Source organism: Lachnellula hyalina, assembly GCF_007821495.1.
Source record: "Lachnellula hyalina strain CBS 185.66 chromosome Unknown contig00024, whole genome shotgun sequence".
Classification (NCBI taxonomy): domain Eukaryota; kingdom Fungi; phylum Ascomycota; class Leotiomycetes; order Helotiales; family Lachnaceae; genus Lachnellula; species Lachnellula hyalina.
In genome coordinates this window covers 107,401-120,796 of record NW_022157138.1, presented here as the reverse complement: position 1 = coordinate 120,796, position 13,396 = coordinate 107,401, and the positions used below count along the sequence as shown (strand labels likewise).

Genomic DNA, 13,396 nt, shown 5'->3' with positions numbered 1-13,396 from the left:
GCGCTTCCGGTACGATGGGGTGGTGGGGGGGTGAATGGAAGGGAGGCGATGGCAGATGAGTAGATATGATTAAATGGATGGAGATAAGAGCACCTGACTCCAAAAAAGGGCTTTTTTTGGTCTTGCGTGACGATTTGCTTGTGTTGAGCTGTGAATAATTATGGTTATGATTGAGATCAAGATCAGGCACTGTCTTATAGTCCGTCAATTCATACTACTTCCCTACTTCCTAATGGTTTACTCAGATACAGCCCAATAATGGATTTTCTCTGCGGAAGTACTCGTAGACGGACCAGAACTTCAGAAGTAGACCGTTCATCTAAGTACCACATTACGAACACCCACCATCACATCACATTACCTTTACGGATAGATACCCACAACAAGTAACCATACTATACACCCCGCCTCCGCTGCTCCTCAAACAGGACACTGTGCGCACAGCAGCGTGCGTGGAGATAGAGGAAGTAGGACATGCATGTGTTAAGCTCTGCCGTACATAGATGCTGATCGAATCGGATGCTGGTTAAAGAGTGAAGGAAGTGGGCTGTGTGATAGACTGGATGATGTGAGGACGTGAGATGGATTATTGGTTTTTTACGGTGTGGTCTATTGGTGTTGATTTGATTTGATTTGATTTGATAGTGTTTAACGTCGGAGGAGGATTACAAAGCATCCAATATTAGGTAAATAATGGGAAGGAAATGGGAAGTGACGCAAACTTGCACAGGATGGATAGATATCACGTGGTGTGCATGCGAGAAAAGGGGCGGGTGAAGTAATATTCTCTCTATTATCCCAGTAGATCGTTTCCCATAGCTGATTCAACAGCGCTGAAGAATTGTTAGTCTTCGGTTTAGAGAGCCTGTATATTGAGTGAAGGGTGACTTACGAATATACTATATTGCCAACCACACAACAACTCACAATTATCAGACAAATCTTGGCAATAACTATCGACTTCAACCATCTTCTGTTCGGAAGAGCTACAAAATGAGTAGCTGTAGGCGGTATCTCAGACAGATTAGCCTCTAAGGATGCACTGTTGCGACTATTTCTTCGACTATGGTGGTTGGAAGTTCTGGGCGAGGGAAGAAGCCAAGCAGGCGTGCTCAAATGTTGACTTGTCGTATTAGCAGTGGCTGAAGTCGAACTCCTCCTTCTCACGGGTTGGTTTTCTTGGCCAAAAGCTACCTCTAAGGAGACCGCTGTTGTTGGAGACGGCGCTTTCTCCCCTTCGTGGTCATTCTCGACCACGGCTAGATCTGAAAACGAAGGCCGCGCGCTATGGGATGATGAGCCAACAGTGGGTCTTCTCGAGACAGTTGGAGAGTAAACCACCCGAAGGGGCATTGATGAGGAGCTGCCTGCTCCAAATTCTTCTAGCTCTACTTCCCCAGTCTCCAGAGTCCCGGGTTTCTTAAAATCGGAAGGCTCGTTCGTCAAGATGCTACTACGCCGCGAATCTGAAGGTTCATTCAGGGTAACAATAGGGGCAGTGGCCATTTCGCGCGCTGGTAGTTGGGTGTTTTCCGCCGGTGGAAACGTCAGAAGTTCGGGCACTATTCGAGAATTTGCAGTTTGATGGGACCGTCGAGGTGATTGTGTTGAGGCTGAGGTATCCTCGCTATGAAGAATAAATACATCACCTCCTATATGCGGAGTCAGTGGTATTTTCTGACTATTATATCATATCATCCACTCACCTGTAGCATCTGATGTGCTTGCGGAGTAAACCTTCGACGAGATATAGAGTACAAGTGGTATAATGAAATTGGTGGTAGAGCCAAAGATCAAAGATGCCCAGTTCATAATTATAACTAGGAACCCCTTCGTCTGGAGTGGGATTATAATGAGCCATGGCAACACACTGGCCCACAGTATTGCATAACCTGCGGAATCGCGGATGATTAGCTTCCATGATAGCAGAGGGAGAGTGACTCTTACGATTGGAGCAAAGATTGCCTCGAACCAGATTGTATCGTATTACGATGCTAAATACTGGTACCGATGTCACCAAAACAGAAACTGGAAACAAAATGTCGGTAATTGTGGTTAGTACTCTGCTCTCATTTGAGGCGCTCAGAGTAGCGAGAAGAGTAGAGGAGTCGTTAATAGCGAAACTCGAAGCCCCGGTCAAACCAATGATAACGTATAAGATTACACAGACGATTATTGGATAAACGATAGTCTTATGGATCGAGACTGTCCGAGATAGCTCGTTGATGAATGACGGGATCGTAGTAATCTGACGAATCGTAGTATTTAGCAAAGCCTGTAATAGTTTTGGCATGCAGACTCACAAATGCGAAATTACCAAGCACGAATCCTATAAGAGTGCTCTGATCGTTCCCGACTGGTGGCACTGTTTGTTCTAGCCCGTGTTTGGCGAAAATGTATATCCACACAATGATGACAAAGAATAATGTTGCAACAGAAGCAATCTGAAACTTGATGTTTTGCACCAGACTCATCACCGAGAGGGGGAGAACCATAGCTGCGGAAATCTGTTCAATCAGCACGTAAATCTCCATGCCCCCCATTCTAAAATTACTTACGAGATACCCAAAGGAGAATAATATATACGTATCAAAAGGAGAACCCGAGGAAGTAACCTCGGTCGCTGTAGTCATCGTCAGTCAATGTTCGAAAACAGCAGGAACATTCGACCACAAACCACAAACCCAGCCCTCGATGAAACTAACGGCGCAAGTCTTGTGGAAGAGACGGATGAGGATAGAATCCATAGTCTGCAGTTTGATATTAGCAGTTCGGATCGTGTCTCCCGCTGAATATGTCCTTGAATCACCTGATTTGATATTATGATGCTAGAAATATTTACACTTTGCAATGCTAAGAATAACATCACCTGCATACCGATATGTGCCCTTTTTCCTAGGTACAGATGTGCGACGGTGCTGAATTCGACGTTTGCCTGGAACGACTCATTGCCGCGAATCGTGGACATTGTTTCAATCAAGAAGAGGGAAGCCAAACACGACACGACGCTGAATAGAAGGAAGGTGATTGTAGGGCTGTATCTCATCTTCAGCTGTCAGCTGTTCAATTGGACTCGGTAGGTGTCACAAACGTCACCCATCCTGCCTGTTGAAATAGGAGTGGAACTTTGAGATAATCAGTATATATCTTTCAGGGAAATGTAAGAGTTTCTTCATGGAGCTTACTTGTAGTCAACCCAGGTCCAGTGATAGAACTAATCAGCAAGGCCATGCCACCCCAGAACCCAATGTTGTTCTCGAGCTCAGCCATCTTGCACGTGGGTGGGGAGATGGAAGAAGTGGTGGTGATGGTGGTTGCACAGTGTCCGAGCGGCGTCTAATAGGCCGCCGCAACTTGTTGCCGAATGTGCACACTGGAGACCCGAGGTAGGGTATGTACTTTCGATGTCAAGGAAAGTAGTGCTACGTTCCTTCCTTTGGCAGGGCGCGTAGAGAGGTACACGTACGGAAAAGCTTGCCGCTGACTAAGCTGCCCTACTTTATAAAGGGTTGGTGGGTACTAATCAAGCGCTTTGATTGCGATAGTGACGATCTCTTAAATTCCAATTAAATGCACCTCTACTTAGGTACAATCTCCTAATGCACGCCATCACACATACACACATCTAGTTCCAACCTATATAGGTATGATATTGTTCATGGCACTCCTCCCTCCGGCTCTACATCTTTAGCGAGCCTTGGCAGGGGTAAAGCTCTAGCCTCCAGGGCCTCAAAATGCCTGATGTTGCGCGGGAGCTAGTATGAATCTCGAACAGCATGAAGTAATTCCGTTATAAATCAGAGTACGATATATTACTCGCACCTATACCACCTTCCTATCTACTTCAGTATCCTCAACCTCCCAGAAACCACCACTCCCCCACCCTGAAACAACCTCAAACCCACCTCCACAAAAACACCCACCCCTCCCCCTCCTCAACCCTCACCTGCGTCGACCTCAACCAATCAGACCGCACATCACTCATCATAACCTTAACAACTTCCCTATCAGTCATCCCGGGATGACTTTGCGTAGCCAGCTCGATGACTTTCTCCAGTGATAGCGCCCTTTTGCCCAACATGTGCGAGCGCAGTGATTTCGGAATGCCCGGTTCGGCCGTGCTGTCTCTGCCCATTATGGGGTCTGTGTTTGGTTTAATGGGCATGTTTGTGTGTTGCTGGTCGATTCGTGGGGTTGTATAGCTGGTTGTGGTGTTAATCGTGGGTGTACAGTAGTTTGAGTTGGTTACTGTTGGACTTGGAGCCTGCAGGTCTCTTTTTTTTGGTCGCCTTGTTTCTGAGCCAGAGGAAATAATAGATATACTGTGATAGAAATGTATAGAGCTATACAGAGTCTTGGACTGTGTGTGGTATTCATGTCATTCAAACATTGTTATTCATAGATTTCTTTGGTGAATGTGCCACTGGGTTTGGAGTCAAGTCAAGAGGAGCCAGCATGGTTAGGATTCTCTAGACTATTTCTACTAGACTTACAAGGCAAGCCTCCCCCTATCTGTAATCCCTAGTTGCCCTCGCTTATGATATTTTCGACTATTGCACCAGAAAGAGAGGAATCGATACGAAGATTTTGAGGGGAGAATATGTGGCCATCGTAAGTGGAGAGCCTGGGCTGTCTGATGCAACCCCCATTTCAAACCTCAAGCATCCGTTTGGAAGCCCCGTCGGCTGGAACATGCCATCAATCTAATAGAAAAGCATCAAAGATAACTCAAAATGCATAGATCTCGGCACACTGCACAGAGCTAGTTGAAAGATGCCAATGGGGCTATTGAATACATCGGGGTATATGATACGTAATAATCCAAAGGAGAAAGTTTATCCGCATCTCCTATCGATGGAAAACAGCACTCCCCTCAACCCACCCCCGTTCCTTAACTACATACCAGCTATCTGTTTCAGAGCAGTCCTCGGTTCCTGTGGTCTGGTCAATACTAGCATAAACACTCCAGCCTCTGCTTTCCAACGTCTCTAATAACTTCAACAGCAGCAATCTTGTCGTCATTGTCTCCTAACCGTCAAAAACTCGGAGTCAGCAATGTTGTTTTAGAAATAAAAGAAGGACAGAGGGGTAATTCAACTCCTAAATCTACGCAGAAAAGGATATTCCCTCAGCGGAGTACGTACCTCGCCAGTAGCATGCCATGGCCATCCATACATCTTATATTCCCATGCTTGGAGCTTTCCATCTTTCCAATCTTCGGCTTGCAGGAGTTTCATCTCTTTCAACAAGATCCTTACGTCGGCAAGCAGAGCATTAGGTGCACCAATCAACCTCATCCGGTCCCCCTGGTTGAAAGTTATAGCAATAAATTCGCTAGGTGGGGGCGGCGTTTGTTGTTTTCTAAATATCAACGAATCCTTGTCATACTTACTCCTGCTAACATCTGTACTCAAATGTAATATCCATCCCTGGCTAAACAAATAGGCGAATATCTCCCGTACCACGACTCGTGATGCAATGGCATCGGAACCTTGGCCGTACCAAGGATAGCCACTCAGCTTGAACTCGTATGAGGCGCTGTATATTCGTTCGCTTTGTAGTCCTTTAGTCCAATGGCGCTGAATTACGCTTCGGGTGGCTGAAACGTCTTCGGGGCGGAATTGCATCATTCGAATACGATCGCTTTGGTGTAGTGAGAGACACGCGAATGTTGTACGGAATGGTGTGTAGGATGGGGCATCCGAGTCGCTCATTCTACGCTGCTGTGGAAAACCCTCCTTTTCGGAGTAGGGAGGATTCATCGTGATCGCTGGAAGGTATGGGTTCGAGACCAGGCTGCGGTGAGGCCCTCTGTAGTTTGTTGGTGCGTTCAAGAGGTAGTTGGGCGGGGGGGGTCTTCAGATGATGAGTGCTATGCGTAGAAGTGGAGGAGAAGGATACTTTACGTCGTCTCACTTCGTGCTTGTGATCAAGTAGTAGTGTCGCCTATGCACAGCAAGCCACGCCAACAAGGCGTTGAAGGAGGCTGTACACGTACATACGGGAGAAGGAGAGCGAACATCAGGGCTTTAGCGTGAAACCTTTTCCTTCCCTTCCCTGATTCACGAGATCCTCTGCCTCGCCCTTCTAGCCTTCAGTCCAAATCAAGGGCACGAGCTGGTGGATATCCCATACCCAAGCATAGTCGGGTGGCCATTCGGTTCATAGCGATAGCGAAAGCCAAAGCGAAGTGCCTCGCAGACTCGCAATTGTTTGACCTCGGGATGGTAATTTCGAGCTGTCATATCGGTGGTGTCGCGCTTGCCAAGCTTGTGACGGGTCGGCTCTCAGCCTCAAGCGCAAGCCTAACCCAACACGTGACTAAACCGTTGTCTTTTCTTACAGCTAAAGACATACCCTAACTGAGGATAGATACAGATATGCAGATTTTATAGCGTTTCGAGGATCTTCCTCAGGTTATCAATCCGGCCATCTCAATCAATGTATAGTGTCATTTTTCTGCTCACCTGACCACGTTCTGTTTAGCCTCTCAACTTATAGAACAGTAGTACTCCACCTTCTATGCTTTCTCTACATATCTCCAAAATCTGTCTGCCTTACAAATAATTATATTCCGCATCCTCGACCTCCCCCTCAATAAAATCATCGAATACTTGCAAACTCAAGGCATCGTTTCTCTCCATTTACCACCCCGACAGCAACAGCCGTCTTCGAACCACCAGGGCTATGTACCCAGTGCAGCGGTCCCGGGGGAAGCGATTTCTCTGAAGAAGATGGCGCCCATTCAAGCACCTCACTTATCTTCCTGTCTAGATTCGGCATCATACCTACCTCTGTTTTGAGCTCGCCGCCGTACTTTCGCGGTATATCTTCTATATGCATGTATGATTCTAGCAATGGGAGAAGCTCGTTCGCACTCGGGATCCGGACTTTGGGAACGGTTACGGGATCGAGTAAAGGTTTCGCCCAGCTCCAAAGATAGGGAAAGTAAGACGGAGTGCCTACGATCTAATTGAGTGAAGGAGGTTAGCATTTGGGTCTTTACGAGAGGGATTTTGGCTTATAAATCAAGATAAGATCCAAGCTCTTAACATACGATAACCTTCTCCAAAATCTCAGGATAGCTATGATTTAGGACTTTATCAAACTCCAGCGCAAACTCTTTCAGCTTCCACCCGCGCAAGAGCCCTCCAAGTTCTGTAGCATCTACAATAATGATGTGTTTCGTGATCGGTACTTCCGGATTAGGTCGATCCGGTACAGCAGAGCAAAGAGGCATCACGAATCGTGTCAGGTGATCGTGGATCGCATATGCCCTGCGCACATGGAGTGATGCTGCGTCTGGGCTCTTTGGCTGTGGTGTATATGCTGCCGCTGCATCAGATGATAACTTGTGGGCGGCCACAGCTGCCGCGTTCAAACACGCGGGTGAGAGATCCAAGATGCAGACAGGATTCCCGCGTTTGTCTCGCCGTCCAGTCCAGTGTGGATACTAATATGTGTTAATCGGAAATCAGTATATACCTAAAAGAGTACAGACTTGTAATCGCGTCTCTTCATATAATTCAAGGTCTATAGTCCTGTATAATTCGACCATCTCATTTGATTTCCGAATTTTAAAGGCTTCCTTGAAGTGCTCGTGTGCTTTTGCAGCATCACAGCGACGAGCAGTGAAAAAGCGACTAAAACAGTGAGTTAGGTACGCAACATGTCGATCCAATACAGAGGCATACACAACTTACAATAATGTAGCGTCGTCGTGGATTCCATCGCGGCAATCCCGGTCCTCAAGGCCAAGGGGCTCCTCGAAAACTCCACCTTCCCTACATAATTCCCGAAAGTCATCGAAAGCCTTTGATTGCTCCGGAGTAAGAGCTGCTCGAACGCCTGCCTGTGTGAACGACGGCTCTAAGATGGCCTTTTCGCGTAACTCAAGGCCAGGGATGGGTGTAAGAGATTCAAGTTGGCCCATATTGGTGAGTATGTTATAAGATTTCAATGGATCGTCGAACGGAGATAACCACAGATTTGAGGTGTCTTTAAATTCAACGTATTCCGTGGGCACCGAGGTGCGGGTCCACCGGCGATCAGAAATAACTCCTTACGTGGTTACACAAGAGGCAATATAAGCAGAAGTGGTTCTTAGATAGGAGAAGCACGAGGTAACACAGAATAATATTGACAAGTGCCTTCTCAAAATAGCCCAGTGTAAGGATATTGTAAAATTCGCAGCTTCAATTTCCAAGCAGGAATGCGAGCTCTATAAGATTCAGGTTGACTTGTCTAAGCCTTTAGAAATAAATGCACCCAAAATACATAAAATGAAGCAATAAAGACAATGGGAACCTGCAACAAAAGTAAGATTACTTGCATAGAGCTCGGAACTGCCTAATATAGTATAGTGTGATGCAGTGTAATACAAAACTGACTAAATAAGGTAAGCTCTGGGAATAGTTGATCGCCGTCTTTTGAGCCACTTGCGCACTTGCTCAAAAATTCTAGTAATATCTCAATCCCATCACTCTCAGCGTTCTTTCTTGACAAGCGTGCTAGGAGTATACTCTTCATAAGCCCCCCTCGCACCAAACAACCTCCCCAGACCCCGCGCTATCCCCAAGACAAAATGCGTAACCAAATACTGAAACGTCTCATGCCCAGTACTCAGTGGCCAGAACACAGGATAGTTATCTAGCTCTGCGAAAACAACAAACAGCTGAAGAGAAAGCCACAAATCCATGCACCAACTAGGGTGCCTGGTCGTGTCAAGAATAACTGAATTCAAGTTCCGAAAAAACAACTCCTTCTGCCCATCAAAAGGATCAGTCCATTCTTCCACTACAATCTCTTCCTCATGCCATGATTCCTCAAATGTGTCTCCATCTCCCTTTACTGCTCGTCGCCACTCGTGTCTTGCAAACTTGGGGACCACTAGTTGGCCGTCTGCCGTTGAGACGATTTGCGAGATGCCACTAATGGACACCCATGCGTGACCCGATATAACGCGCAGGAACTCCGTGTGTGTCTCATGCCAGTGAAGACCGGATGTCCAGGTAGAGCGAGGAGGAAGCGTTATTGTGGTGATGGGAGAGGAGCCAGGTGGCGATGAGAGGGTCATGGTTGCCGTAGGTCGAACGAAAGTCGTAAGGTTGGTTGTTTTGGTGCGACGCATCTTGAGGGTAGCCTTTCAGCAGATGAAGCTTCTTAGAAGACTTAAGATGAAAAGAAACTTTCTCAAAACTGGATAGGTCTGATAAAATACTTGTATTATGATCTGGCTCGGAGGAAAGAATGCGGCGCCGGAGATAGGTGACTTCCGCATTCGGACGGGTACAGTACCTCTCGTGACTCTATAAATAACTTGTAACAAATACACAACAGAAAGACAACGGCGAGATTTCTCACTTCGTAAGTGAAGGAACGTGTCTGATATTCACACAAGGCATAAGTCCGTTCGAATCAGAAGAGAAGTAAATTGGCATTTTTTAAATATAGTGAGTCAAGACCTCTCATTTCACTCTTAAGACAAAATTTAAATTCAGTAACAGACAGTTATATTATCGTTGCGCTATGTAATCCTAAACGCCTTGCTATGCTATGCTATCCAAGTGACCAGAAAACCCATAATCGTTTCAAGACCCCGAATTTCCAGATGCAGTTTAGTTGACACTGACAGCGACCTTCTTCGACTTCTGCGACTTGGGGACTACAACATGGAGAACACCATTGTGCAGACTGGCTTCAACAGCATCCTGATCGATCCTCTGCGAGAACGAGAAGCTCCGCTCAAAAGTCCCGACCCGGCGTTCGGCGACCCAGTACCTGGGCTTTGGTGCTGGTGCCTTGGCTTGCTTCTGCTCCTCAGATGGGGTCTCGGTGACTGTAGCAGTGCTTGCGGGAGTCGCAAGAGGAGTGTCGGCTTCATCGTACTCAGCATCTTCTACGGTAGGTGTGTGGGACTTCTCTGACGAGGCATCGGTCGATTGGGGTTGAGTAGCTTGAACTTCAGGAGCTTGGGTGGTGCTGGGTCCGCGTTCGGTCTTGCCCTTGACGATGAGGGTTTGGGCGTCGGCGAATTCGATGGAGAGGTCTTGCTGCTCGAGGCCTGCGACTTCACCGAAAAGCTCATAGGCTTGGGCTGTTTCAGTGACATCGAATCTCGGGGTGAAGGTTCGGGGTGTCTGGCGTCGGACACATGTCTTTTGCTGAGGCTGGTCGAGCTCTGAGAGGATTTGGAAGAGACCAGCCTCGGGAGAGAGGTATGCTTGAGGGAAGAAAGGCATGTTGATGGTGTTTTGAGGGGTTTTGAGACTTGTAGAGGAAATCTTGAAGATGATGAAGATTTGAGTTGGATCTGAGATATGAGTGTGATTCTGAATGATGAAAAGAAAATTTCTAGGTGTTCTACGCTGGCATTATATACCCCAAACTTACCATAGGCATCTACGAAGACGCAATCCAAAAGTGATAAATCAACAGCTTACGAGTTGTCAACTCGACGATTCTGGAAGTATCAAGAAGGAGGTAGACGCTGGTGGAGGTTTCGAGAACGCCACCGTGGCGCACCTAAGAATAGTGCACCGCCCATTACAAATCAGCCAGGTCGCCAAAGTTAGCGTTGAAAAGGGCTGACTTTCAGCGTATTGCCGCTAAATCTTTAGGCTTGTGACCGCTAATTTTTAGCACTCCTCCAGCGCATCGAATTTGACTAACAAGAAACTTCCTTCGGAATATATTCAAAATGGTCTTTGATTCATATAAGGTAGTGCCACCGGCCGACTGGCTGACATCTTAGGAATGGAGTCTTTAAACTTACTCTCGAGTATGCTGAGATACACTTCATCGCCATTTCATTCGCAACATTCTGGCTGGAAAGAAGATCTTCAAACTCGTGCAGCTTTGTGTTAGTGCATCCGCCCAAGATGAAAGGCAGTAAACACCCGATGCGAAAGTGATAAAGGTGGAAAAGCCATAGGAAAACTAGACATTTTTGAGAGGGTCGAGTGCAGGGACAGTAAATCTGGTATTGTGTTCGGGGTTTAGGGGACTGACGGGTTAGAGACATGAGATCTGCAAGTGAAGTAGTATGGACCGAGAAGATGCGAGGCTTAAAGTCAATATTCGATTCTCTGATATGATTCTTTGATATTTCCCGAACTTGATCAGCATCCTGAGTAAGTATCTTCAAGTGAACTTCACTTGAGACCAATGTTAATGCAAGCCAGCTTGTGCTCGGGATCTCTATTCTCAGAGACCTTCATCCCCTTCTTTCCTAGCTGACTACCTCTTTCCAAATAACTTATTCTCATCCTGGACAGTGAAAGCGGTACGAAAGATCTAGCGTGTCAGTTGGAGCGGGACGGTAGAAGTTGATAACGTTCTGTCTACCTGGAGACACCTCTTCCATGATTTTAAAGTGGAGTGTTTCAATGTTTGCGGCGAGCTGTAAGATTCCATGGCCTAATAGGAAGGACAGGAATTCATTGCTACTCTCAGCGTTACTATCGTAACGACTGAAACGCCTGTTAATCATTCGTATTTCATGTAGAGTGTGTTATTCATGGGATAGTACTACGCCCAGATGCTAAGCACATACAAAATACCAACAAATTCTAAAAACAGTAAATACACAGCATAGACTTCCTCTTGATTACCATATTTATAACACTAGCATCGGGATAAGCATAAGAAATTTAAGCGGGATGGACATCAACACACTTCCTTGTATGAAGATCCAATCTATATGGCGGGACAGCAGAGCTACGCGGAAGCGGGAATTACGAGCTTCAAGTTACACCCAACTCGAGTGATAACGCACAGTACATAAATACGTAGGGTTTAAAAAAAAACTTCACAGTATCATATCAAAAAGTTCAGTTCAGGTGCAAATGCGTGTTATTTCATTCTCTTTTCATCATCTCGCAGTCAGGCGTGCTTCAAACTCCAAGCGCAAAGCAGAAACTCGATACCGAGTAAAGACAAAACAAGCAAAGCACGCATTCTAAAGATATGCATATGCATCTCATAATATATGCCGTCTGACCGAAAAGAAAGGCCCCTGTGATCTTCTCCCATTCTCGCTCCTTTTTATCAATTATCCACCAACCCCTCATGTCCGTGTTGGCAAGTTGGGCCTGTTTGTATCTTGAATGGCGGGGTGCTTAACCCATTGCGCCGAGAACTGAATGCTGTTCCGACTTTGCTGTGACTCGATATGTGTGAAGGCCGGAAAGGGCGCGTCTTGTTTGTATGGTATGGTGGGGTGGAGGGTATCTGGGGAGAAGCAGAAGTGCAGCTGCAATCGTGGGACCCGTTCACATAAAATCGTCACTATATATTATCAGCACAAGGCCACAGGTCATCTGGAGCAGGGAAAATTACTCTCCAAAGTCATCATCATACGCGTTGACATCAGCACCCGTAGCATTTCTGTTCGCAACCAGAGTAGCCTTTGTCTTCTGGGCCTTGCTCTTCTTGCCTCCCTTCTCGGCAGCCTTCTCCTCCTTCATCTTCTCGTTGCCCAATGCAGTCAGAGTGCTAGCAATCTTCTTGATTTGATCGCTAGGAAGCTCCTTTGCCAACTGCTTAGTGAACTCCTGCAAGAAGATTACGTACTGAGCCTTCTTAGCGTTGCTGCTAATGACCGGCACAAGGGTATCGCGCATCTTCTCGAACTGGAGCTTGGTCTTGGGGTCGAAGAGAGGCAGCGCAGTAAGATCTACGGTAGAGTTGGGGTTTTTCGCGTCAACTACAACAGCGTTCGCCGCAGTAGTGGCCTTGCGATTGTTGCTGATACCGATGTTTCCAAACAGGTCCTCCGCGTGCTTCAGATCGGATTCCTGCTCGGTTCGTCGCAGTCGCTCCCTTCGAGCAGCCTCATCTTCTTCGCTGCTGTCATCCTCACTCTCCTCTGCGAGTCTTCGTGCTTTCTCGGCTTGCTTCTGCGCAATGCGCTGAGCCTTGGACTTCTTGTTTGCCTTTTCCTCCGCATCCGCCTTGGCCTTTTTCTCTGCGACGACCTTGGCCTTCTCACGTTCGACTTCGGAATCCTCGGCGGCGGACCAGCTATCTAGAACCTATTCGCGATTTAGCAGCTGGCTTACTGGATATACAGAGTGGGGCACATACATCGCTATCTTCAGCCTCTTCATCATCGAACTTGCTACGTCGAACAGTGGCAGCGACCGGGGGCGAGGAGGGAGGCGTGCTGCTGTCCTCTTCTTCATCTGCTCGGTTGAGTAGCGGTCAGCCAAATGTAGCCCAAAAACTCATCACTGTGCATAGTGTCCTGCAAGGTCGATCCTACAACCAAACCGCGACGTATTCTCGTCGTAGGGTTGTGGAAACGCAGTATAAAGTACAAAGGGCGATGGATTTCACAGGAAACAATCATAACGCGTGAAGGGATTGTGGCCACTCACCCCACTTGTTAGGCATT

General features: G+C 47.0%; 5 protein-coding genes across 5 annotated transcripts; all 5 read right to left on the bottom strand.

The window, feature by feature from the left end:
* Positions 1-888: 888 nt before the first annotated feature.
* Positions 889-3,270, bottom strand: LHYA1_G001672 (uncharacterized protein; the record flags this gene model as incomplete). The annotated part of the gene is made up of 9 exons (XM_031146652.1): positions 889-1,652; positions 1,707-1,892; positions 1,948-2,248; positions 2,304-2,507; positions 2,559-2,623; positions 2,678-2,750; positions 2,810-3,035; positions 3,092-3,125; positions 3,186-3,270. The coding sequence occupies 9 exons, from the start codon at positions 3,268-3,270 to the stop codon at positions 889-891; spliced, it is 1,938 nt and encodes a 645-aa protein (XP_031007749.1).
* A 1,578-nt stretch (positions 3,271-4,848) lies between these two features.
* LHYA1_G001671 (uncharacterized protein) lies at positions 4,849-5,762 on the bottom strand (the record flags this gene model as incomplete). The annotated part of the gene is made up of 2 exons (XM_031146651.1): positions 4,849-5,028; positions 5,145-5,762. The coding sequence occupies 2 exons, from the start codon at positions 5,760-5,762 to the stop codon at positions 4,849-4,851; spliced, it is 798 nt and encodes a 265-aa protein (XP_031007748.1).
* Positions 5,763-8,485: 2,723 nt separating this feature from the next.
* Positions 8,486-9,130, bottom strand: LHYA1_G001670 (uncharacterized protein; the record flags this gene model as incomplete). Its single annotated transcript, XM_031146650.1, has 1 exon — positions 8,486-9,130. One exon carries the CDS (start codon positions 9,128-9,130, stop codon positions 8,486-8,488), a length of 645 nt encoding a protein of 214 aa, XP_031007747.1.
* A 487-nt stretch (positions 9,131-9,617) lies between these two features.
* On the bottom strand, positions 9,618-10,241 carry hsp30_1 (30 kDa heat shock protein; the record flags this gene model as incomplete). Its single annotated transcript, XM_031146649.1, has 1 exon — positions 9,618-10,241. One exon carries the CDS (start codon positions 10,239-10,241, stop codon positions 9,618-9,620), a length of 624 nt encoding a protein of 207 aa, XP_031007709.1.
* A 2,031-nt stretch (positions 10,242-12,272) lies between these two features.
* Positions 12,273-13,240, bottom strand: HCR1 (Eukaryotic translation initiation factor 3 subunit J; the record flags this gene model as incomplete). The annotated part of the gene is made up of 4 exons (XM_031146648.1): positions 12,273-12,288; positions 12,340-13,034; positions 13,087-13,184; positions 13,234-13,240. The coding sequence occupies 4 exons, from the start codon at positions 13,238-13,240 to the stop codon at positions 12,273-12,275; spliced, it is 816 nt and encodes a 271-aa protein (XP_031007710.1).
* Between the last annotated feature and the right edge of the window lie 156 nt (positions 13,241-13,396).